This window comes from Thunnus maccoyii, chromosome 14, assembly GCF_910596095.1.
Source record: "Thunnus maccoyii chromosome 14, fThuMac1.1, whole genome shotgun sequence".
Classification (NCBI taxonomy): domain Eukaryota; kingdom Metazoa; phylum Chordata; class Actinopteri; order Scombriformes; family Scombridae; genus Thunnus; species Thunnus maccoyii.
In genome coordinates this window covers 22,004,977-22,029,797 of record NC_056546.1, presented here as the reverse complement: position 1 = coordinate 22,029,797, position 24,821 = coordinate 22,004,977, and the positions used below count along the sequence as shown (strand labels likewise).

The 24,821-nt window shown below is 44.1% G+C and overlaps 2 protein-coding genes and 1 non-coding gene across 5 annotated transcripts in view; all 3 read left to right on the top strand.

Moving 5' to 3' along the window:
* arid4b (AT-rich interaction domain 4B) overlaps nt 1-4,953 on the top strand; it is a 40,280-nt gene extending 35,327 nt beyond the window's left edge. For 2 of the 3 annotated variants that reach the window (XM_042432842.1, XM_042432843.1), the window contains 7 exons: nt 437-521; nt 611-821; nt 957-2,180; nt 2,331-2,441; nt 2,615-2,839; nt 3,101-3,247; nt 3,341-4,953. In XM_042432842.1, the coding sequence (XP_042288776.1) occupies nt 437-521; nt 611-821; nt 957-2,180; nt 2,331-2,441; nt 2,615-2,839; nt 3,101-3,247; nt 3,341-3,492 (2,155 nt within the window). In that variant the 3' untranslated portion in view covers nt 3,493-4,953. The remainder of the gene's footprint in view (nt 1-436; nt 522-610; nt 822-956; nt 2,181-2,330; nt 2,442-2,614; nt 2,840-3,100; nt 3,248-3,340) is intronic. The other variant, XM_042432841.1, reaches the window with a different exon arrangement.
* A 3,043-nt stretch (nt 4,954-7,996) lies between these two features.
* On the top strand, nt 7,997-10,652 carry tomm20a (translocase of outer mitochondrial membrane 20). Its single transcript, XM_042433542.1, has 5 exons — nt 7,997-8,193; nt 8,505-8,551; nt 8,646-8,727; nt 9,774-9,916; nt 10,264-10,652. The coding sequence occupies exons 1-5, from the start codon at nt 8,070-8,072 to the stop codon at nt 10,306-10,308; spliced, it is 441 nt and encodes a 146-aa protein (XP_042289476.1). The 5' UTR covers nt 7,997-8,069; the 3' UTR covers nt 10,309-10,652.
* Nucleotides 9,969-10,103, top strand: LOC121912283. The gene has a single exon (XR_006100048.1). It is a non-coding gene; the product is annotated as a small nucleolar RNA SNORA14 (small nucleolar RNA).
* Nucleotides 10,653-24,821: the final 14,169 nt, after the last annotated feature.

Here is a 24,821-nt window from a genome sequence, read left to right as displayed (position 1 = left end):
TACCATGACACAGAGGTTAACTAGTGAAATCAGCATTTCATTGTCTCAATGTTGTTGTGTGGTCCTCTAGCACTCTATAAAAGACAGCGGGATGTTTCTCTGCATTGTGTCTTGTCGTGTGTGATGTCGTGAAACTTTTCATTTTCCTCATATGACCCAAGTAGCACCCTTGGTACTGTTGGAACTCTGTTGAATATGATTTGTGTGGTGGTCGGTGTTAATATTGTTTCTTTCTTTCATCGTAAAGGTTTGTCTTTTCCACATAACACCATGGGATTTCTTCCTTTGCTGTTGAGGCTTATTGTGTCACAGCAACATGTTGGGGTCAGACAGTAGAGGTGTCTGTGTGATGGGTGGTGTGAGAGAATATTTATTTTGAGCTCCCCTCTAAGATCTGAATGATGAAATTGTCTCTTGTCTTTGTACTTGATTTTAGATATGATGAATGGATCAAAGCAGACAAGATTGTTCGCCCCGCCAATAAGAATGTACCAAAAATAAAGCACCGCAAAAAAATAAAGGTACGAATTTGTGGAGAGTTGCAACTTTTCAGCTTAAACCTGGTTTGATATGATGAAGTGGAATCACTGACTGTGTTCAATTCTGACAGAACAAAGCTGAGAGGGAGCGAGACAGGTTGGAGAGGCTCAATGACAGAGAAGTCCTCGGCCCTTCGCCCAACACTAACCGTGTCCCACGCTCCAAATGTGGCCTGAGTCAGGATGTCTTTTCCAAGATGGACGAGGGTGAGGACAAAGGGACTCAGCAGCAGTCTCCAGTCAAGTCTATAGAAATTACTTCTATCCTCAATGGCCTGCAAGGTAGCAACACTCATAAGCCTGTAGTCCTCATTAACACTTACAGCAGATAAGGACTGTTTCACTCTGACCTGGCTGATTGTTTATGCCTCCGTTGTCTTCCTGCTGAAACTAACACTTCTCTCTTGTTTGCCTCAGCCTCTGAGATATCCACAGACGAAAGTGAGCATGAGGACGAGGGAGAGCATAATGAAGAGGACCGCCCTGGTTGTAGAGATAGGAAGGGCCCGCCAGAGCCTCCACAACCATCAGAGCGCTGGGAGAGTGGGACCCCTCCTGAAGCATCCAAACCTTCTCCAGTCTCAGGGAAGAACCAGGATTTAGTCAGTGCAGAGAGCGCTGACGTGGGCAAACGCAGAAGCCAGCCAGAGTTAGAGGGAGAGGCGAGCACCAGGAAGAGGAAATCTGACGGTGCAGCAGAGAGGACACCGAAAGGCCAATCCAAAGCTAAGACCAGGAACACGAGGAGTGCAGACTGGCTACCTGGAGGCTCTCCCAGGAAGCTGGAGGAGAGGGGCGCTGGTCCTGCGGAGGAGAGGGGGGCCTCATCTAGCAGCAGTTCAGACGATGAGGGGGCAGCACTTGCTGAACCTCAACCTGAGGAGAGTGAACGAAGCCGCCCGAAAACCAAAGGTTCCCCTTCCAAGAAGTACAACGGGATGAAGGAGAAGAACAAAAGTGGTAGACAAGCTGCGTTCTGGGAGATACCCGAGAAGAGGGCCAAGACACCCGGGAATGCAGAGGAAAGGCCTGCTGTCCGCTCTAAAGGCCAGAAGGATGTGTGGTCCAGCATCCAGGCGCAGTGGCCCAAGAAGACTCTGAAAGAGTTATTCTCTGACTCAGACACAGAAGCTGCCAATTCTCCACCTCCACCTGTGCCCTCATGCCTGGAGGAGCCAAGTGTCGAACAGGATGCTGGACCTGAGGACGAAGCCTCAGAGGAGCAGATGGAAAACGACAAACTACAGGAGTTCCCCAGCAGTGGCAGTAACTCTGTACTCAACACACCACCTACTACACCAGAGTCCCCCTCAGGTGGAGGCAGTACAGCGGAAGACTCTGGCCAGCCTCAGCCTTCCTCCTCTCCACCGTCCATACCCCCCGCCTTACCTTCAGAGCCTGCTTCTGCCGCCCTTCCACCAGGACCCATACAGGAGGAAGTGGCAGGTGGGCGCAGTGAGACGGACAGCAGCACGGTGGAGGTGGAGAGTCTGGGTGGGGAACTGCAAGACCTTCCTCAGGATGAAGGGGCAGGTTCCCCCTCAAAGGTGTTTGACGCCACTCTCTCCTGCAACAGCAGCAGCAACTGCAGCCTAGAGCTGAGCAGCAGCAGCCAACAGGAGAGTGAGCAGAAGTCCAAAGGTACAAACAGCAAATATTCTTTAATGAGTGTATTTTTCATTGACAGAATTCATTGTTTTTCTTCAGGATTGAATACTAAAGAAATATAAGCTGACAACTCATTTCACAGTCTGCTTATTCCCTCACCAACTCCTCACATTTTCTTTCCAGCGTCTGTGAGTCAGAAGCGGCAGAAAGAATCACAGACAGGTGGAGCCTCAAAGAAACACAAGCCAAACCGCAAGAGCCTTGGTGTGCCTCCCAAAAAGAATAGGAAAACAGGTGAGGAGAGCTGAAGTTGGAATTGCTAATGTTCTGCTGGCCTGTAGGATTACTATTTCATATTTACTAGTTTCCTAACATCATGTTATAGAATACAGGTGAAAGAGGAAGTGAGATTTTGCCGATCATTGTCCACTTCTTTTTTTTAATCGCTGTCTGCTTCTCTCCTCCAGCCAACAGCAGTGACAGTGAGGACCAGTCTGTTGTTGAGGGCACTGCCAAATCATCTGCCTCTAAGAACAACGCATCCGACGTGAAAGCTGCCAGCTCGCCCAAGTGTCGCGGACGATCTCCCCCTTCGAGCCATAAGTACCACAAGCAGGGTGACGCTGACCACACCCAACACCGAGAAAACCATGGAAGATCACCACGTGTCTATAAGTGGAGCTTCCAGATGTGTAAGCGTCACATGGACAACCAATATGTTGTCGTACACAGAAAATAAAACAATGTGACTTTTTCTTTTCCTTTTAAATATTTTTTCTCCTTTTTTGGATTTGGGTGAACTTATCCTTTAATTTTTCAACTTTTTTTCATTCTATTTGTTGCCATATTATTTTTGTTACATCTAAAGTTTATGTGTGTTTATGTCAACAGTATGTGTCTGTGTCTATACCCTTGTGACCTAAGGTTCAAACCTTCTTGTAATGTTCCCATAGCTGACCTAGAGAAGATGAGCAGTCTGGAGAGGATCTCGTTTCTTCAGGAGAAGCTGCAGGACATCAGGAACCACTACCTCTCCCTCAAGTCTGAGGTGGCCTCTATTGACAGACGACGGAAACGCATGAAGAAGAAAGAACGGGAAAGTGAGTCAAACTGTGATCTCAGCAGCACTGAGTTGTCTCTACCTCTATATGCTTTAAAACTAAATTTAACCAAATGCTGCTTCTGTTCCGCAGGCACGGTGGCTGCTTCCTCCTCCTCCTCGTCCTCCTCCTCACCGTCCTCAAGCTCATTGACAGCGGCAGTCATGCTGACACTGGCTGACCCGCCTGTGTCATCCTCATCCTCCTCTTCACAGAACTCTGGGGTATCAGTGGAGTGCAGGTGACAGGACGTACCAGCGAGGAGCCACCGCACTTAGCACTTAACCAGCACCCTGGGGTCAACGCCCCCATTCCCTTCCAACAGGACGGACAAGTCAACCTACATACTGTAACTACTGGGGCACAAAAACCAGACCAGAGACAAAAAACAACAACAAGAAACAAGCACTATTTTCTATTGACAACTGTTTCCTTGGCAAGCTAATGGCACTTAAGTGCACTTTTATGAAGATTGTGTACGGGGATGAAATTTGTCAAAAAAAAAAAAAAAAAAATACAAAATTGTCTTATGCGCTCTCCTTAATTGAACATTTATAAGAATTGTTTTTGCAAGCAATAATTGTTTCCATTTGATAAAATTGTATCGGTAAGGGATGATTTCCAGCCAAGACCCCTCTGTGCTCTGTCCTCGTAGCTCAACATGGTACAGCCTGTGCTTGCCATTTTATTATGGGGAATTCAGAGGAACACTGCCACATTGGCATTAAGGGCGTACTAAATGTATAACTCTGCCACGTTCTTTGTCCACCCTCATTGAAAAGGCCTTCGTGTGGCTAAACCTCAAGTGGTTGACAATGCTCCCTGTACATGTTTGCATTGAGTCATGTACAAGACGGGTGACAAATTAAAGGAAAAACCTTAAAAAATGAGTGGAGAAACATAACGGATGCAGACGCTTCCACACAAGGGCACTGCATGGTACAATTGAGCACTTAACATCCAATCATGTTCTGTGACATGTATGAAAATGCTGAGCAGGCCCAGTTGATTCTGAATTTGTATCAAGATGGCAAGAGGAAAAGATCTAAGTGACTTTGAAAGAGAGTTCATTGCTGGGGCTCGGATGGCAGGAGCTTTAGTCACAAAGACTGCTCAGCTGGCTAGTGTTTGAATAGGAACAGTGACTAAACTTACATCAGCATTTAGATCAATGGGAAAGACATCAGTAAATAGGGTTGGAAATTGTGGTTGACAGCGCACATTTGATGACCATGATGCTTGTGCATTAGTGCGATATGTAAGGAAAAACAGAAGAGCAACTCTTCCTCAGGTGACTGAGAATGTCAATGCAGGACGTGATCAGACTGTGTCAGCAAGAACAGTCCGTCGACAATTACACATAGAGAGATGTTATAGTAGGGTTGCAGTGCATAAACCTCTCATTACAAAGATTATTGCACATTGGAGAGTTCAGTAGTGCAAAACCGTAGGCACTGGTCTACAGAGATGTGGAAAAAGAGATATGGTCGGATGAGTCATCCTTCACCATATTCTCAACAAGTGGATGAGTGCATGTGTAGCGTAGGCCAAGAGAACAGTACAGGCCTGAATGCTTGACCCCTACAGTGAGGGGATCCGGTTGCTTTCTTTTGTGCTGTGGGCGGCATCTTGCTGGCATGGTTTGTCCCCCTAGAGGGAGGGGTCACTGCAAATCAATACAAAGTTGTTCTGAGTCATCACTTTTATCCAATGATGAAACATTTCTATCCTGATGGGAGTGGTCTCTACTAGGATGACAATGCCCCCATCCATAGGGCACGAGGGGTCACTGAATGGTCTGATGAGTATGAAAACATGTTAGACAGCGCTCTCCACCACCATCATCAAAACACCAGATGAGGGAATATCTTTTGGAAGAACGATGTTCATCCCTCCAGTAGAGTTCAGAGACTTGTAGAATCAATGCTAAGGTGCATTGAAGCTGTTCTGGCAGCATGTTGTGGCCCAACACCTTACTAAGACCCTTTATGTTGGTTTTTCCTTTAATTGTCACCCATCTTAGGTGGAGATGGATAGGGTTTCAGACCATCATAGGTCCACTGGCAGACACAGTGGATGGATATGGAATGATACTGTAGTGCCTTTTTGTTCTTTTTCCATGGGGCACTTTGAGAAAGGACAGCAATTTTTTTTTCTGATCCTCTTCTCAAATCAGAGGGTCGCCTGGAATAATGTGTCCCTTACAAAAGACTGAAGAATGCTGTACGAGTGAGCAGGCAGTGAAGGGCTGTGTATGATGGATAATGATGGTTTTTATCAGCAAATGGTAATATTTAAGAATTGTAAACGATAAAGCAGAACTCCTATACTGGATCACCTGTAATCTACTACTGAATACTCATCCAGCTTGGATATAACTGTTACGTTTGGCAGTATAAAACGTGCAATGATGGTGAATGCAGTGGTCACATTACTTCAGTTCATCAGCCTTTTAAAAGCCCATCAGCTTTTTTTGTTCTCCATTGCTCATTGAATCCCCTCAGTCCCCCTCCTCCCCCCTCATTGCTCATGAATCCCCACCCCCCCAGTCCTATCGTCTTCTGAAGATTTGACGATGCACATCTAAAACTGGATCAAGTTCACTTGAAAGCAGCCATAGGAGGTATTTACAGCATGTACTCTGTACTGCAGAACTCATGAATGAAGCTGAATCCCACATTTGCAGTGTTTCAAACAACATGAAGTTATTTAATTAAGCATACTTTGCTTTCATTGAATAAAGCAAAGCTTACCTTTTTGGCATCCTTCTAATTTTATGTATGATCAATAATGACATGCCAGCTGTCTCATCATCTGTTTTAAACAGTCTTCCTCTCATACTCATCCTTACCAAATAATGTTTGGTTCTGTCTCATGTACTATGGCCAGAATAGAGGTAAAGATATTGTAAATGTGCATTTATATCATAAAGTGACGTATGTGTATACATTTCTGAAGACATCTCCAGTGTTTCCTTTGTATAGACCCCCTACTGTATGATAACCTGAAGTTACGTTTTGTTTGGCACTTGTATGTAATTGTATGCTTTTGTTATACATTTGTATATTGAGAAGTGTTTTGAGTCAAGCTATTTAATATCTTGCACTGTTAATAACATGTACTTTTCTGTACAGACAGTTTTACGGTTTTAACTGTAGTTTGAGTGTAAATATTGAGGGTTACAGCATGTTTGTTCTCCCGCCTTTGTCCTCATTCTTGTTCTCTTGTAGGGACGGAGTTACTTGGGTTCATTTATGTTCTGTTCTGCCTCTTTCATAAGTTTCACTAGTTAATTTGTTTCCTTTTCCTTTTTTTAATTTCATGTTTTGCTTTAGTTTGTATTCTGTTTTGTTTTCTATAGCTTGTGCTTTTAAGAGAAGAATGGTGGTTTTGGATGCGGCTGAACTGTTTTCCAACCTGTACATGGCCTGAGGCTAAAGCTGTGTGAACCTGTATATGGAAAATGGTCTGGATTATAGATTAACAGAAAGTAATGGAGCTTATTGAAAAATGCTCAATAGTATTTATTAGGCTCATCTGATGATGGTCATTGTGTAATTTATTGTAAAAATGTAAGCAAAGCAGAAGCCTCTGTTTGAAATAAATGCCATAGTTTGTGAAGTACCCAGTGTGTCTGCTGCTGTCAGTGGTGGAAAGTAACGTTAAGTAACAAGTACATTAACTCAAGTACAGTTATTTCTATTTAACTTGATTATTACTAGTTTATTATACTCTAAACTTTTACTTAATTTTCATTGTTTTTATAGGTTACAGTATATTGAATCACCAGCAGTTAAGCTTACTTTAACTTACAGTATTTAGCTTTTAGCTCATGTTGAATTTCTTTGACATTTTCTCAGAGGAGAGTGGGGGGCATATTCACATATATTTGGTCATTTTCTCTTGTCAAAAGAAGAAAAAATTTACTATAATTTACCTATTTCAGCAGCTTGTAACATTTTTTGTGTTTTTTTTCTTCTCCAGCTTTATTGACTGAATATTGAAATAGAAAACACACACAAATAATACACAAATTGAGGAAAACCATTGCACAAAAGAAACAAATCCATGAAGGAGATACAACAACAAACAAGGCACAGGATTAAAAAAAATAGAACCATATGTTTAAAAAAAAAACGAAAAAAAAAACAACAGAAATAAGAAAACTGAGGACAATAAATAAGTACTTTTTAAAGAAATAAGTAAATAAATAAAAGCAGTTTGTAACTTTTTAAACTTTTCTTATAACGCATTCATCGACTAATATTTCTCAATAAAATAAAGTAAAATAAAAAAATGCTTTAGTTTGTAACGTCGACGGTACGCCTGTGGTAATGACGCACTTCTTCAGCAGCGTGCCAACTTCAGCTCATGAGTAGAGTAACACTCATGTTTACATGATGAATCTTATTATAATAATGGCCAAATTCCATATCCATAAATGTAAATTTACAGGTAAGACACCATACTTTATTGTCTTTAGCAAAGACTTAAAACACTACATTTATTCAATTCAACACTCTAAAACAAAAAACAATTAAAACTAACAACTTGTACTGTGTTCAATTTTTATATATAGATCTTATTTGTACCCTTTTGACAAACAACTAACTAACTTTTTGTCAATAAAAACAAAAGAAAAACATCCTAACTGTAACGTTAGATAAAAAGCTCATGAGTAGGGTTGGCGCTAGATTGGATGAGCCGGAGAGATGAAACTCACGCGAGAGTGTAACCACAACATTGACTTTAACCCTTACGTCGCGATAGTTCGTCCCTCCGGTTTATCCAACCTAGCATTTACCCATGAGTAGCTGTAGTCATGATGAGCGGTAAGACGAGCGCTATAGTCGCAGGGGTGTGTGGGGCCCTTTTTATCGCATACTGTATTTATTTTGACAGAAAACGACGGAGTGACCCTGACTTCAAGAAAAAGCTACGTGAACGTAAGTGTTTGAACTGCAGGGAGCAGAGGTAGCTGACACAACTGAGCACCGGGAGCATGTTAGCTTAGCCTCCATGTAGCATCTTAATAGAAATATATTATAGCTTTTCATTTAACTTACTCTGAGCGTGGATAGTATTAATATTTACTCCAACTTATGTTTTTATTAACTGCGCTGTTGCGCAGCATAAATAACTCGCGGAGAGGAAGCATGTTGTAGCTAACGGCTAACTGTTAGCTGCCACACGTGTGTCTGCTGCGTAATTAGTTAACTTTACATTACAGCTGTTTAAAGTCAGCTTTGTCTCACAGGTAGGAGAAAGAAAAACGTTTCTAATGAGAAGTCTGGACTGACAAGGGTAGGACACATGGGACATTTGAATTACAGATTATTTGTCTTCTATCGGGGACCAAAGTATGCGTTTCTAAACCCTTTCTATGTCGACTTTGAAGCTCCCTGACTTGAAGGACGCGGAAGCAGTTCAGAAATTCTTTTTGGAGGAAATCCAGCTGGGCGAGGAGCTGCTGTCACAAGGTGAGTTTACACGTCTATTAAATCACCCACAGGATACAAGTTCTCCTGTGTTGTGGTAGAAACTTAACATAATACAGGAGAAGCTGAGGCTTTAGCCACTAATAATAATTGTCAATCATACAGTAATACAAACTGTACTGTACATTGTGTACTTAAGCACTTAAATCCTCCCAGGATTTCGCACTTGTTTTGTGACTATTGCAGCCAAAATACTTGGTTTTGCAGCGACTTCCTCAAAAATTTCGTTTGTTTTATGTGCTTATTGCGGTACGATTGCGGAAATTGGGAAAAATTGCAAGCAAAGGAAAATAATGTGATTATTCTTCAGACTGCTACCAATGAAGAGTCACATGTAAAAACTTCTTTGATAAAAAGCATACTGCATATCTCAGAAACAACTATATTCAAGTGTTTCTTTTTTTAAATTTATTTACTGAACATGAGAACCATGGGCTCACATTTATATAAAAATACTGTACTTTATCAAATACACTTCCACCTCAACATTAGCACCCACTAAAACCAGTCATTATTGCCATTAAAATAAAACCTTTAACATAAAAATATAGTCTCATTTCCCAAGTGCCCATTTTATGTTTGAGGTAGATTTATGTCCATCTTTGCTATATGAACAACATCAGCTTGTATTCTTCTGACTAACTGAATGCAAACCTCATTTAGGAACATTTGGGAATTGTTTTGCTCGGTCTATGGCTGTCACTTTGGTTGGCAGGTGAAATTTGGCCTAATTTCAAAAAATTTGTCTGCTGCGATGACACAAGTTACCATGACACGAAATGCAACAATTGGTCCAAAACACAAGTGGTCTGTTGATTTGGCAATTTCATGCGAAAAAGTTGCTGTAATTTAGCAAAATCACTATTTCCTGGAGAGACTGTTTAATGAAACTACATTGTCATTTCTTTAAGTTTGCTGCCGGCAAGTACTACATACTGTAGTCTCTACAACTAATCTACTGTGTGGTTTCCAATTCTAGATATTATTTTTGGTCCAATTTGCACTAACTTTTTTCCTAATCCTAACAGGTGAATTTGAGAAGGGCGTGGACCACTTGACCAATGCGATTGCAGTGTGCGGCCAACCTCAACAGCTGCTTCAAGTACTCCAGCAGACGTTGCCGCCTCCAGTCTTCCAGATGTTACTCACCAAACTGCCCAGCATCAGCCAGGTGAGGATTTCAGCATCTCTCATCAACACATCATTGTGTGGTTTTTATTTCTGAGCATCTTTAATAAACCCCCCAGTTGACATTTGTGGTCTCTGGGACAAGAAAGGGTGCAAGATCAATCTTAGAATCATCCAAAGCTGAGAGTCATGCGTCAGTTGCTCTTGGCTATTTCACCTCTAAGACAGAAATGCAGACATTGTGAATGCTAAATGGTTGCTATTGTACTTTTCTGTGTTTGAAATGTTGAACAGCTTCAGAGATTTAAAATTGAGCTACCCTATAATTAATTCTGTACAGTTTGTAGTATCACTTACAAGAGATTTATTCCCTTTTTTTATTTTTTACAGCGAATCATCAGTGCTCAGTCTCTAACAGAAGATGACGTTGAATGAATGAGTGTGAGATGAAAATCTGCTGTTACTCTTCCGTAAAGAGATTTCAGACACTGATCTTTGTGCACTGTTTGGTATGTATGACTGCAGTTGTGAGTGATGGACTGTGTGAGCTCAAATCTTTGGACATCAGATGACAACAAGCCCCCGAGGCTAAAGAACTTCCTTTTCATGTTATGTTTTTGGGAAATGTCAAACTCATTCCATATTTCTAATCTTGTTAACACCAGAGTTCATGTTTTCTAGCTGTTTTTTTTCCTATTTATTTCCCTAAAATGTCATCATTTGTTATGTTTTGGGGGCTTTGCTGATAAGTGTACTTAATAAAAAAAATAAAAGCAGTATACAGTAGATGATTTACTTATTGCTGCACAGTTGATATACATGTGAAATGTGAGGGTGTCTACACTGAGACACTTGTTTGTGGAATATTGTCATGTTTTCTGAAATTGTTTAAATGTTATTTTTATATTCCAGTCTTGTATATCTGGACATATTTTTGTGTGTAAAATCTCAACAGTAAAACATTTGAAGTCACACCTTGAGTCTCCTGAGTTTCCATTTGCCTGTAGATGGCAGTAGCAATGCACAGGAAAATCTGAATCATTTAAGGTTTTGAAATATAGAGGCTGGGCAGTTTTTCTCATTGTAAAGCTGGAGTAATTTTACTAAAATCAAGGAAATATTGCTCAGCATTAAAAAGACAAAAAAATAATGCCACAGAAAATGATTATTACCTGAAAAATGTTGAAGAACATGGAGGATAATGCAAGTCATTCTCATGGGGCTTAATCACAAGCACCAATAAATCTACATGTTAAATTTAACTGCAAAAACCTCGAATATTGACCTTCAATGTGTTAGTGAATCCTTCACACCAGTTAATAAAATACAGGCCAGGCCAGAACAAGGTTCAATTGCTGTCTTGAGAGTACAGTATTTCTGTTTCCACCCAACGTGGTGAAACATATGAGCTTGTGTGAGCACATTGAGCCGCAGTGTCTTTATTGTGAATGGCTTTATTGTGTGTGTAGGGGAGCGAAAGTGGAGCAGCTCGTGGGGAAGGGAGTAGGTCTGCTTTAAAGTGTGTCTCTTGGAAGACAAATAGAGCTGTAATTATTTTTATCCCTGTCTGCAGCTGTTTTTCTAAGGGGCTCTGGCTAGAGCAGCCTAGGCCTTGAGGTTGCCAGGAAATGAGAGCAGAGGAAAATAGTTTTTCTACATTAGGAATGAAAAATGAAAATTGAACGGCAGCCCAGAAATGTCGAGTGAAGACTAAATGGTAGACAGTGTTCCATTTTCCATGAACTCATGCACTCGCTCTGCAGTCTTTTCTTCAGCACTCCTGCTATTTTGCCATTTGGTGGACAGGAGAGGGCTGTCAGGGTCCTGCAGAGTCTGGCCGTGTGTGTGCAAGAAGAAGAAGTGACTCGTTGTTAATATGTCCTTTGGGGAGGCAGAAGAGAAAAATAACAGACTGTGTTGGAGGTCAAGCTGGAGCTGTGGCAGGAACAGGTTCAGATTCCTCCACATGGTGCACTACTGGCCTGCATCTCCTGTAAATAAACACTCAGCTGCTGGCCACGTACTCTGTCCCCTGCAGGCTGGAGAGAGCTGAGGGGTCACTGAAGGATACCAGACCAATGCTGCCTGAAAGCATGCCATCATAAAATAGACCAGTGTGAAACAGGCTTTTACATAACGACAAACACTGTTTGATTTCAGGATGACACAGCAAATGTGCTCTTTTTGTTTTTATCTAAGATTAGCCCTCCTCTGTGTGCCTATTAATCCAGAGTAAAATAATAATAAAATGAGCAGTAAGGTGATTGTGTAACTCTTTTAATTTAACATCATTATTTTAATTGCTTTGCTGCTCTAGTTGAGTCTGTATGAATGGGTTATGAGTCAGCTTTTCATATCTGATGAACCAGTCAGTGGAACAAAAAGGAAAATGAAGAAACGTCCTCTTCTGGTGCAGTAGGGGGCACTGTTGCTCCAGGCTGCTTGCACACTTCTCTGGCGCTCCACTGAAGGACAACTGAATGGAGAGAGCTGAGAGCACAACAGTCTCAGTTGACAGCAATAACAATGGCTGTGCCTGCAGCACAGAGACCATGTGCTTGGGAGGGGTGATTTTTTAACAGTTTGTAATCCTTTTTTTTCCCTAATGTGCTCACAATGACAGATGCACCCTGTTCCTTCATTACAGGTGCGGGAAATAATCTGTTATTGAAGGCAACATTAAAATCCAAGGATAAGCAGCTAGCTCCCGGACCAAAGCTGTCTGACTGCCTTTGTGATTTGCTTGCATGGATTCCAATCATATGTCAAACGTTGTTTTGGGAATATTATAATCAGTTGAGTTCTGCAACTCATTACTGGAAATCCTGTCAACAAATTACCCACAGCAGTAATTACCTTTGCTGTGTTATTACAGTTTGTGAGTTTGAATGTCAAAGCTTGATTACTGCTCTGTGTACCAAATGCCATACATACACAGATTGGATACCTGACCGGTGGAGATGTCTGGTTATGTAGGAGCAGCTGTGTTTGGGAGTTTAAGGCAGCCAGAAATAACTCTGTTGTATGCGGTTGCTATGGCAGCTTCACGTAGCTCTGCAAAGCAGCAGACTCTCTGCTGCACCGGTCTACATTTTGAGATCCTCTGTGTGTTCCCTCTGAGCAGTAACCTCTCAGGGAGATATTTGCTGCCTGTAGCTTGCTGATCACTGACTGTTAGGTGGAGGCGTCCACAGAGGCCTCCAGCCCTCCTGCGTCTTGTGTTTTGGAACATGTTATCCCACTGCCTGATGCTCAGAGTCACACTGTCTGTGCCCTGTTGCTGATGTCATGGCTGTGGTGCCAGAGTGTGCAGCCTTACTATACGTTGTCATGGAGAGGGCAGGCTAGGGGAGAAATATGAGACATGTCCAGGCTGTGCCAGCAGCTATAACACAGACTGCCGCTCTCTTCTGCACCGCCACTTGTGTGCACAGCAGCAGCACAGTATATTAATTACCCAGCGCCTCTCTGTGTCATTCACCAGTGAGGGGAAAGAAGAAGAAAAAATTTCCAAGGCACGTCCTAAAAATAAAGCAGCACTGTACGTGCTCAGAGTATTAACTTCCACACAGATGACCCATTTTTCCATCTCAAAGGGTCTGAGGATGGGTGGAAAAAAAAGAAAGAGAGAGAGGGGGGAAGTTGAAGGCAGCAGTGGAGCCAATCACGTGAATCTAAAGCAGGCTACAAATCCTGGCGGATTTCTCTTCCTCTGTGGGGCAATGCCTTACTGTCATCTGTTTTTCCATTTCTCTGCTGCTCTCACTGTGGTAATTGAACTTATTCTGCTGCCCTTCCTCCTCCATGTGTATCCTAGCCCATCTATTCAGCTCTTTTGTTTACATTCCCTGTGAGTGTGAGCTGTAGGGTGTGGACACCCGTCCCCCCTCCCCCCCAGCACCCAACCACCCACCACCACTCTCTAATGTCATCCTGTCCCCCCACCCTCCCTCCAGCCTCCACCTATCTCCTCATCACTAGATCCCTGATAAGGTTGAAATTCAATAGCTACTACTCCGCCTGAGAGAAGTAAGTGCATCACATGACCTGTGAATTCCTGTTTGGTGTTTTTTTTTTTCTTCTTCTTTTTTTTTTTTTTTTTGTATTTTGGTCTGGTAACAAGCCCGTCTTGGAGGCTGTGCTGAATTTGTCATGAAGGGAGACAAAGAACATAACAGCAGAGCCGAACGAGGGAAGGAAAAATAAAATACAGTATAAACCGCTCAGCATCAGTTCCCCTCCTGTCATCTGTCATCAGCATTATCTGTGCAATGTGAAACAAAAACAGGGAAGTGACACGTACACTGAGCAGGAGGGTGAGGAAAGGGTTAACTAAGCAGACTGTGTGTGTGTGTGTGCACAGTTATTTTTTTCTCTCTCTCTCTCTCTCTCTCTCTCTCTCTCTCTCTCTGATCTGCCTTCCTGTCTCACAGGCAGTGCAGCGCAGTGGCTTTGAAAATCATGAGAGAGAGTCAGACAGGCTTGTTTTGCATACTGTAGGTCTCCTGCATTGACTTGTAGCAAATCCCTGCCCTCGGGAGGCATGTCAGAGGGGATTAATGGGAGGGCCGGGGCCTCACAGAGTTTCCCATTGTCGCAGCCCAGCCCTGCACTGTATTTTCATCCCACAGAGTGAGAGAAGAGCGAGCAGGTGGGGTGATGGTGGTTGTGATGAAGGAGGAGGGGGAGGGTTCAGCTTGTGTGTGCGATGCGTGTGTGTCAGTGCGGTGTGTGTGTATGTGAGGGGGGGGGGGGGGGGTCGGAGGTTATACAGTGGTGTTATTTCTCTCTGCCCTGATTCTTTTGAGCTGAGCTGAAGGGAGGGGAGGAGAGTGTAAATAATGTATTTGGAGCGGCTGGGTTGAGGGAGCTGGAGCTTGACCATGCTCAGAGCATGGAAGGGAAGGGAAGGTTTGAGCGGCCATGCTGCTGCACAGGAAGCTGGGGAGAAGAGGATAAGGGGAGGGGGGCGCAGGGATGCAGAGGAGGAACTGTACGAGCTACAACAACCCCGCTGTGGCGCTCTGGGGAATGTGGGGCCTCCGCAAGAATGTAGCAATCCTCCACTTCCGTTCTGTTCTCTCTGTTTCACCAAGACAAATAGTTTGCTGCTGCTGACTTCCATTAATAATGCAATATTAATAATAATGCGGTAATATGCAATGCTTTCTTGCAACAGGCCAGGAGTTGGTGGGGCTGCAAATTATTTCCCAGCAGAAACAAAGCTTGGAAACTGGAAACCAGTCGTCTAGTTGGAGAACAGGACAGCAGCCATCTATAACTAGTCTGCACACTGTCATGGGATGAAATGTTCTTTTTGAGGCTTTATTTCGCCCCCCTTCCTCGGCGTACCTCTGTTTGAGTGTGATGAAACCGCTCGCTTGCACTGTTATACCATCACCCCTTTATTTCTCTCTGTGTCGTTCTCTTCTCAGTCTCCCTCGGCGTCCCAGCTCTTTTCCTTTCTTCCAAACCTGATATGTTTTATGGGAACGATAAAGGGGACCTTAACCTTGAAACATGAGAGAGCAACCCCAACTCCCACACCTACAAAAATCTAAAAAAAAAAAAAATAGGATCTTCTGCTCTCCTTTGCACACGATGTAACCTTGGTGTAACTTCTGTATTTCATCGTCTTTTCTTTGGCTCGTAGGACTCTGTTGCCGTATCACCCTGTGTAGCTCGGCAGCTACAACCCACTCGTTCACCCGGGAACTACAAAGTGGGTTTGACGCCTTGCATCTTGTGTAACCACGGTCTTTGAAGACTTTGGCTTTGAGCTCTGTGTCTCATCAATTCCCTACGCAAAAGCTAAATTTGAATCTAAGTCGAGCACATAAGGGGGGTAGCTTTTCTGCCCCACTCGTTTAATGTTATTCATTCATGCACACTATTTTTATGACAGGTTGTGCATGCAGAATTATTTTACATTTCTGTTGTTTATGTAACCATCTTGAGTCTGCATATGGATGTGAGTATGCTTGGTGTTGACAGTACAGTAACTTCATATGGACACGAGGGCCAGAAAGCACTGGTTGTATTTGTAGGATGAATGAAAAGTGATAGTCTTCATACATTAAAGGCATAGTTTGTAATGTTCTGCATTAAAGCTATCATAGAGGAAGAGAAAAATCAATCTGGTCATGAGTCTGACCACTCACGGGTCTTTCCGGGTCACGCTTTGATGTAAATTCATGTCTCAGCACGTGCAAAGTGCAGAAAGTAGAGTGAAATTAGAATTCCCCCGATACTAGTCAAGGAGGAAGCTGCACCATGAAGTGAGTGGTACTGATCACCGCAAATTCTTGACTTATTTGTCATCTGGGGCCCTGGATTTGTCACATCAAATCTGCTTTTCTCAATGAACTGAGGAGGGAGATTACAGGCTCACAGTCACTGAGATAATAACAACAAGTCGGGCTTTGACTCTCAAATGAAAGTCCTCAAGAGGATGATGTGGAGAATAGAGCCACGTCAGACGCAACATCTGACTCTCATGCTACAACCGAAGCTCTTTTTTTTTCTCTCTCTCTCTCTCTTCTGACTCTTTGTGTTCCTCTGGAAATATGATTTTCTCCTGCCCCCAATCCGTTTGAAATACCGGTCAGCCTTGCAATTGTTCGGTGAACCTAAGCTGCAGAGCCACGCCACTCTTTCCTATCCTTCAAGCCCTGCTTTTCACTCAGCACCAAATCCCCCTGCAAGACCAAGCTGATCCACCATGAATACATTACCATTATATGATGAGTGCAATAGCTGAAGAAATCAGTTGTTATTCTATCATCTGTTTTGTTTCTTTCATGGAATTGACTGGACTGATTTAATCTCACCCATTTTGTCGGATTTTTGTCCTCACTGTTGATTTATTTCAGCGGTGTCATGTGAGCTCACAGTAACGTATCTCCGTCTTGCTTAGAGACTCAACAGAGCTGTGATGGAGCAACATGAATATCCTCCATCTGACCTATTTTACACCAAAGCCTTGATCTTCTTCCATGTTTATTTGCAGTCTATTTGCAGATACTGTGATGTTTGATAGTATTGCTTAAAATATGAGTGACTTGTTATGTTTGCTTTCAAACCACAGTACTACTTTCATTTGCATATAAAAGGCTTTTTTTTATAAAAAAAATATCCGTAGTTTGAGGTGTTTCTCTATAAATTATTTTACAGGGAAGGGGAGTCAGATACATTCTTTAGTTTCACCCAGAAAGCTTGCATTCCTGGACTTGATTTTAATTTAATGAACTTGTAGATGATTAATGAATCAATTATTGGAGCCAGCATCTGATCTCCAGGCGGCTGCAGTGGCAACAACACTGACATCTTTTCAAATTGAAAGAAGCACGATCATTGCGGAGACTCACCCGCCGCCAGCTCAATGTGCTCCTGTAATTATAAATGCATGAAATAATTAACAAACAACTCTGTTGCGAGGAGGTCTTTACACATCGGGTCATTTAGGGTCATCAGCGAGGGACTGGTGGAAAGTGGTGCTCGCTGATGATTGCACTTTGACTCAACACAGATTGAGTTAATCTTGTAGCGAGAAATGCACTGTGGGCTTTTAGTCCAGATGATGCTCAGCGTGAGGCCTCTCTGTCTCATATAGCTCAGTGAAAAGCGCAGTGAGAGCACCACCACCCTCCTCCCTGCTCCATTCTTCCAGAGGGACGGCTTGTTGACATCCATTAGGAGGTTTCCCAGCATTGAGCAAGGCCAGGAAAGAGGGCTAATGATGTAATTCCCTGAGAGATGACACTAAAATGTCAAAGTGCCGTAGCTGACATCATCCATTTAGCACACATTTTCCAATAATATACATTTGTCTTCCTTTTTTCCTTCCCTCAGCTTTCCTTACTAGAAACTGGAGCTCCACACCCATCCCAGCGCCTCTGGGCTCTACTTAGGTGTGTAGCCACACGATGGAGGACTACAATAAAGAGGGATATCATCAAAGTGTGTCTTCCCCTGCAGCTATAAATGCCCTGAAATAAGTGTTTTGAACAGGCTATGTGTGTCGCGTTACATTTATTCCTCCCTTTTTTTAAGCTTCAGCTGATGCTAATTCATCTTGTCTGTACAACAAAGACCCTCACGCCCTCCAATACTCATTCCTCCACCTCTTTTACAATTCCCACCACATGTGGGAATGACCTTTGTTACTTATCTGTATTTACTCTCCTTAAAAAAAATAGGATTTCTCAGTAGATGAACGGCACAATGAAGAGAACATCTTGTACATTTTCTCCATGCCGCACGCTGCGGTCCTGTGCCTTTCACACAGGTCAACAAACACGCTGTTGAGAAAATGTAGAATCTGAATGATGTTTCTATGAGGAATGCTTGACAGTTCTCTATTCTTCAGCCCAGTGAGTGGGCAGGCTTAGACGTCAATAATGGATGCTTGAAGGCAGAGTAAGTAGACGTGAACTGGAAGCAGAGAAGGGGGCTGCGCCTCACTCAATAATGAATCAATTGATCCCCCTGCAGATGATGGATCAGGTTGCTATGACGACAGATGCAGTGTTACCCAGAGCATGGAGAAGAGGCTGGTTTCCCAGAATCATACACTCGAGGCTGTGAAGGGAGCTCGGCTGAATTTATGGCAATGCAGGATGTGATTCATAAAGGATGTGAAAACAGAAAATATTAAGACGTCGAGTAATTCAGCCAGATGGATGTTCTCCAGTGAGGATTTACTGTGCAAAATCAGCAATCCATCACATCATGTTGCACAATTGTTCAGCTTTTCAAATCTATTTTTTTTCTATTTTTAACATGAACACAGATGTAAAGATGCCGCAGGTGCCTGAGATTATGTTGGCAATCATTCCCTCTTCTATTATCTCTGGGCGTTCCTCTTTGATGGATGTTGTAGCACCGAGTAAGAGCTGAACACACATGTGGGTTTAATGTGCATGTAGCGCTGGCTCCTTAAAACCAACATGTTTACCGTGTCTGCATGTGTGCGTTCTGTTGCCGTGGCAACGCGGCTGATGCTGGTCCAGCTGGGACCATGTTGCCAAGTAACAGCTGAGTTATGAGAGTGGAGGAGAGGAGTGTGGGCGTCGGGAGGGGGGTGGGTGGGTGGAGAGAGGGAGGGAGCGCCGAGGATATGAGGACTTCTACAAAGACGGCAAGCAACAAAGACTGCAAGCATGAGGGGGAAAATATCTCTGAGGGTAGAAAATGTGTTTATTTAGGTTAGGGTTCTGGAAAAAGAAGACGTCTTTCATCTCTCTCTGTGCTTTCCTGCAAGAGAATATTAATGCTTGGGTGCATCACAGTGGCTCAGTGGTTAGAACTATACTATACCAGCAAGAAGGTCCTGGGTTCTAACCCCTGCCGTCCCAGGTCCTTTCTGTGCAGAATTTACATGTTCTCCCACCATCAGAAACATGTATTTTAGGGTTAATACTCCTGTCAGTGCCCCTGACTAAGGCACTGGCAAAAAGAACTGGAGTTGGTCCCAGCTGCGGCTGCCCACTGCTCCTACTGTATAAGATGGGTCAAACGGCAATAAAGAAATCTTAATCTCAATCTTAAAGCATCTTTAGTCTAAACAGCAGCAGGGCTCCAGACAAATTGCTTCACATTGCATCTCTGATAATTCCTTTCATGAGGAGAAAATTGGAGTAATGAGTGTGTGTGTGTGTGCAGAGGCCTGGCTGCACTGACCCTGTCTCTAACATGACTACAGAGAGGGCACAGTGCCTGTAATGACTCACAAGCAGGCAGAGAAATATCGGAAATAGTCGAGCTTCAAAGCCCTCAGCTGTAAATGATTGTGCGTCCTTGTAGCCCAGGAGGCTCAGGCGTGGAGCTGCAGAGAACGGCCAGTTTTGTTGAGTCAGCACTGGTTTAGCATACGGACGGGGAAGGTTACACTGAACACACTCGTCAGCTCGGTTTCATGGTCGTACAGCGTGGAAATGTGGCCTGTAATCCATTAAGTTATATGAGTTAATGGTTTGTGATAACAGCAGCTGGTCGTGTTTTTCACTTTCCATTAGTGTTCTTTCAAAGACAGGTTACACCCACAAAAGCCCATCTGTGTGTCAGATGATTAATAACAAAAGATGACGGTATGTTTTTACAATCCTCTGACCTCTTCATTTACACAGACACTCACATGAATCATCTCAACCCAACCTTAAATCTGCCTCGGACTTCTTCCTCATGCTCACAACATGATTATGTCATATCAGTATTGTCTCGGGCTTCTGGCTCTAACGCTTTTGTTCATGCTCATTAAGAACACATTTTTCTGTCTTCCACCGGCTGAGCAGTCTGATTTGTTGTCATGGAAACTGATCATGAAGTGCCTTGGTGCTTCATTTGGGACTAATTGTCATCCCCAAACATACACGCATGCTCTTAGACTCACACTCGCCTGCTGAAATCACAGCATTTGCAGCCTGTCTTTGTTATAATATTCTCATGCTCCAGTACTTCTCAACAATAAACCCCTGACACAAAGCCCCCCAAAATCCAGCGCGAGAGTGAGTGAAATAGCTGAAAACAACAAACTCCACAAAACAAAACAGCTATTGAAGCTCCTGGAACCGTTCCCCCCAGCCGCTTGATCCAAATATGCTTGATAAATTTTCCACCACACCAGCCTGGGAAATGAGAAATTCGACACTTGGTGCATGACTGACACATTCAGTCCTCGGCTAAAGGTTGCGTTAAGTGGCATGTCAAAGATAGAAGACATCATGTCCATCCAGATTTGTGCGGTTCAGGAATTACAGGTGGAGACAGGGCAAACCAGAAAAACAAAAACAATAGAGCGAATGTGGGCCTGTGCTTTATATAACAGAGCTTGCCTGTGGCGATTGTGCAATGCGGTGCAGTTGTCTGGGCTGATGTAAACAGAGCCTTAGTGCCTCTGGAGGCTCAGCCATGTGCCTTGATGCAGCAGTTATGGGCACATGCCCTACTTTCATAAATCAGAGCTGGAAAAAAAAAAAGAAAAGAAAAAGGAAACAGCGTGAAGAGGAGAGGAGGGGCGGTGAGAGGGGATGCCGAGTGAGCAGGAGAGGGAGGGAGAAAGAGAGTTTGAGAGGGAAGAAGGAGGGGAGGAGGGGAAGGGGGGGGGGGGAGGCTGAACAAGGCTCATATTGATGTTCCAAACACAGCTGCAGGCGTCAGCTGACTAGCTGGCCTGGAAGCAGCCCCAAGCTCTGCCTCCTGCCTTTATCAGCTTACACTGTGACCTTTCTCTCTCTACTGGAATAGATCCCCCCTCTAAACCTCCCCCCCTCTGCCCCTATATCTGACCCTTTACCATGCACTGTCCACAGCCACGATGAGTCCGGATCTTGTCCTCTCTGACATCTGACATCTGATTTCTGCAAGGTTCTTTTTTTTTTTTCATATCTGCATGCCTCCAGAAACACTGGCTCTCTTTTCAGTGCATCAGCACTTTCGTTTGTCTCAGATGGCTTGGTTTTCAAGCCTCGCCCCACGCTCTTACACAACTCACCATGAAGTCACTGTTGCTTCTCACGTCCGCACCCGATGGCGGAGGATAAAGTGAGAGTGATGATGAAGGGCTCAGTTACTTTGCTAGTACATGTCAGTTCAGCAGGATTGTTAGGCAATGCGCAGTCCTCCTGGAGTCAGGAGTGTTCCTCGAAAAAAAAAAGAGAAAGAGAAAGATTTGGATGCCGTGCTTGAGATGAAAACTCAGGTTTGGACATATTTAGTGAACCTGAAGTTAGCAACAGTTCAGGGTGAGTTTGAAGCAGCAGCTGTCGTCAGGGGTCTGTCCCTGAGGGGCAGTAATCAGCAGAGGTAACTGTCAATCACAGGTCTGCAGGCCTCATGGGCTTTTTCTCAGAAAGACGCCCCCTCCATACACACACACACACACACACACACACACACACACACACACACACACACAACACACCTCCCCTTGATGACGCTCTTCAAGTGTTGCTGGATAGTGTTTCTATGGGAGCTGTCCACCCACACACACACAGCAGCGCCTCCCTCCCCTCCCAACTGTTTGCAGGAAACACTCATCCTTCTCTGGAGATGTCGCCCGCGGCGGCTCATGCACTCATAAATCCTGGACTCCTTTCTGGGAAATGAAGGGCTTGAAAGATACATACATACACACACTAGGAAAGGAGGGGTGGAGGTTGGGGGGTGGTGGGGGGGGTGGAGAAGGCAAAACACAGCTTGCCAAGTATATCTCCACCACCTTTTTGACAGTGAAGGGGTTGGATTGAATGTCTGCCTTCTGTGGGAGGCAAATAAGGAGCATATTCTGCGCTTCCCCCATTACCGAGTGAGAATTCGAGACACTGCGGTATCTAGGCAGACCTCAGCGATACCCAAAACATTACAGGAATGAGAAGTGTTTGGCAGCGGAGGACAAAGAGGGACGGATGGAGGGAGCAATAAGAGGGAAGGCGAGAGAAAGAATAGAAGCGTTTAAAGGCAGGCATCGCCGGCTTCGAATGTCAGTCAGCTCCATGTCAGACAATGGAACACAGCTGTTGCTAAGCTTTGAACTGCAGCTGTCTGTCTTTTGTTGGTATTATTTGTGCGTACATGTGGTCACGGGTTGTATTTGAACATGGGACCGCCATAAAGTATTATAGGAAGATTAGCGTGTACGATATTCAAATGTAAGAGGGTGGATCGAGGTCACAGTGAGTTGCAGAGAGACACATGAGTAGGTGGCGAGTATGTCAGATGTTCCCGATTTAGAAACCCTCAAGCAAGTAGCAGAGATGAGTAGGGGTGGGGTGGCAAAGCGGCTGCAGTGCTCAGTCTGGAGTGGGCTGTAATGGTTTGGGGGTTGAGAGTCAAAGAGGGGGGAGAGAGATGAAGGACGTAGCTGCAAAGGACATATAAAAATCCTCATCTGATTGAGGGTTGAGAAACGAATCTGGAAATGGAATTCGATTGCCTTTCTTCGGGAAAGGATCGTGACTGAAATGGCCGCAGTGTCCGTCACGCCTGAAAACTCCTTGAAGTGCCTCATTATCAGTGTCATCTGTGGATCATCGGAGAACATCTCATCCTCATCTCGGCTGCTTTTTGATCATCCTCTAGACAATGCGCCATTAGGCCTGGGCTGATTTTCTAAAGCACAGCTCAATTACTCAAGGGGAGACTCATTATCATATCAGAAAGCACAGGCGTGACTCTGCAAATAAAAGAACACATTAGACACTCCACCCCCCCCACAATATGTTTCAATTATTCATATAATGTAAGAGTGAGCAGATAGACCCGAGTCACACCTTGATTTGCATTCAGCCGGGAAAATTTAAATTTTCTGAGCCCTCACTCGAACACATCAACTTGCATTTTGGAAGTTCTACTAAAACCGGCGGTGTGAGCGTGTTCGCCACGTCCGTCTGGCTGCTCGCCTGCTTTGTCACGCACAGGTGATTAAGTAGCCTGACAATACGCCTCAGCGTCAATATGCCTTAAATGTCACTTTTCATGCTACACCATTTTGTCACAGTAGTGAAGAGTGCCACCCTAGGTGCCTAGTCAGCGCCTGCTCAACTACACAAGGCAGGGCTCCTCAATTATTCCCATTATTACTCCTCAAGAGGGAAAGCACACACATGTGGTCTCACTTTGCGTGTGTGTGTGTGTGTGTGTGTGTGAAAGAGAGAGAGAGAGAGAGGCCATAACCCCCCCCCAACCTACCCCCTCCTTTAAACTGGAGACAGATGATAGCATTCCCCACAAATGATGCTTCTTGTTCTGGCATTTTAGCGAAACAGGGGTGATGAAATAGCACGCTGCTTGACAATGAAAATGTCAGTCAGCACCGTTCATCCTAAAAATGCCATCAACAGTCATCACCATCCAGCCTGATGATAAATTAAGGCACCTCAGCCTGTGTGGATCAGATGAGTCAGCACCACGCTACAGGAATTTGGAACGGGGAAAGTAGCCAGAATATCGGCTCTCCTGTTTTTGAGCCTTGCATGCAGCGAGGATAGAAGATGAGGCGTTGTAACCTTCAGCTGGAGCAGAGAGGGAGTTTCCCTGAATAATATATCAGCCCTTTGATTCATCCCCTGCCTTACTATTTTTTTGCATGCATGAGTAAATTCCTATGCATGCTTGTCTGCCTGCTGCAGTGCGGGGCTATGCGTCGCTACTGTTGTTGTACATAAAGAATGTGTGAATATGTGTGTGTGCGTGTGTGTGTGTGTGTCAGCTACTGACTTTGTGTTCATTCCACAGTAAATTGATCTGGCTGCTCACTAGACTGGATGGAAAAGGGCCCGGGGCGAGAAGTGCACACTGCATCAGCAGATGGGAGAGCCCACTGTGTTGCCATCACACAGCATTCCTCCTCACTGGGCATGCTCAGTGGGGCCACACCCCGCACTCCCCCTTCTTCCCAGGGCCTGTTTGAACCAGTCAGTCGGAGGTGGCAGTGGTGGTGGAGGGGTCGCTGTGCTTTCTCTTGTTTCTCATCTGACCTTCAAAGCCAGGCGCGGGGACAGTAGGTTGACAGGGGAGGAAGGGAGGAGGGGTGTTTTTCTAAAAGCTCTTTGGGTAACAGGGCTGATATGTCACTCATTATTTCCACTCTGTGCTTTTGCCCTGTCACAGCCCTCTGAGAAGCATGCAACAGTCCAGTGCCTTGCACGCTGAGCTACAGCAGAGAGGCTTCACAACTGGTTAGTCATCAAAGAAGATAAAATCTATCATTATCTTGGCTGTGTGATCATCTTAAACATGTGTATCTCCTTGACATGATTAAAACAAGACTAGGTCAAAACCTAGTATATGGCCGGACCGTGTATGACACACTAGAGGGCTTTTAAGGCCGCCGAAGGCCGACCAATTGTGTAACTTCATTATTCAGTGAAAGACAGTTGCGTTTATAGGGCTGGTCCCTTCCTGTCCAGCCAAAAAAAAAAACATATATATATATATATATATATGCATAT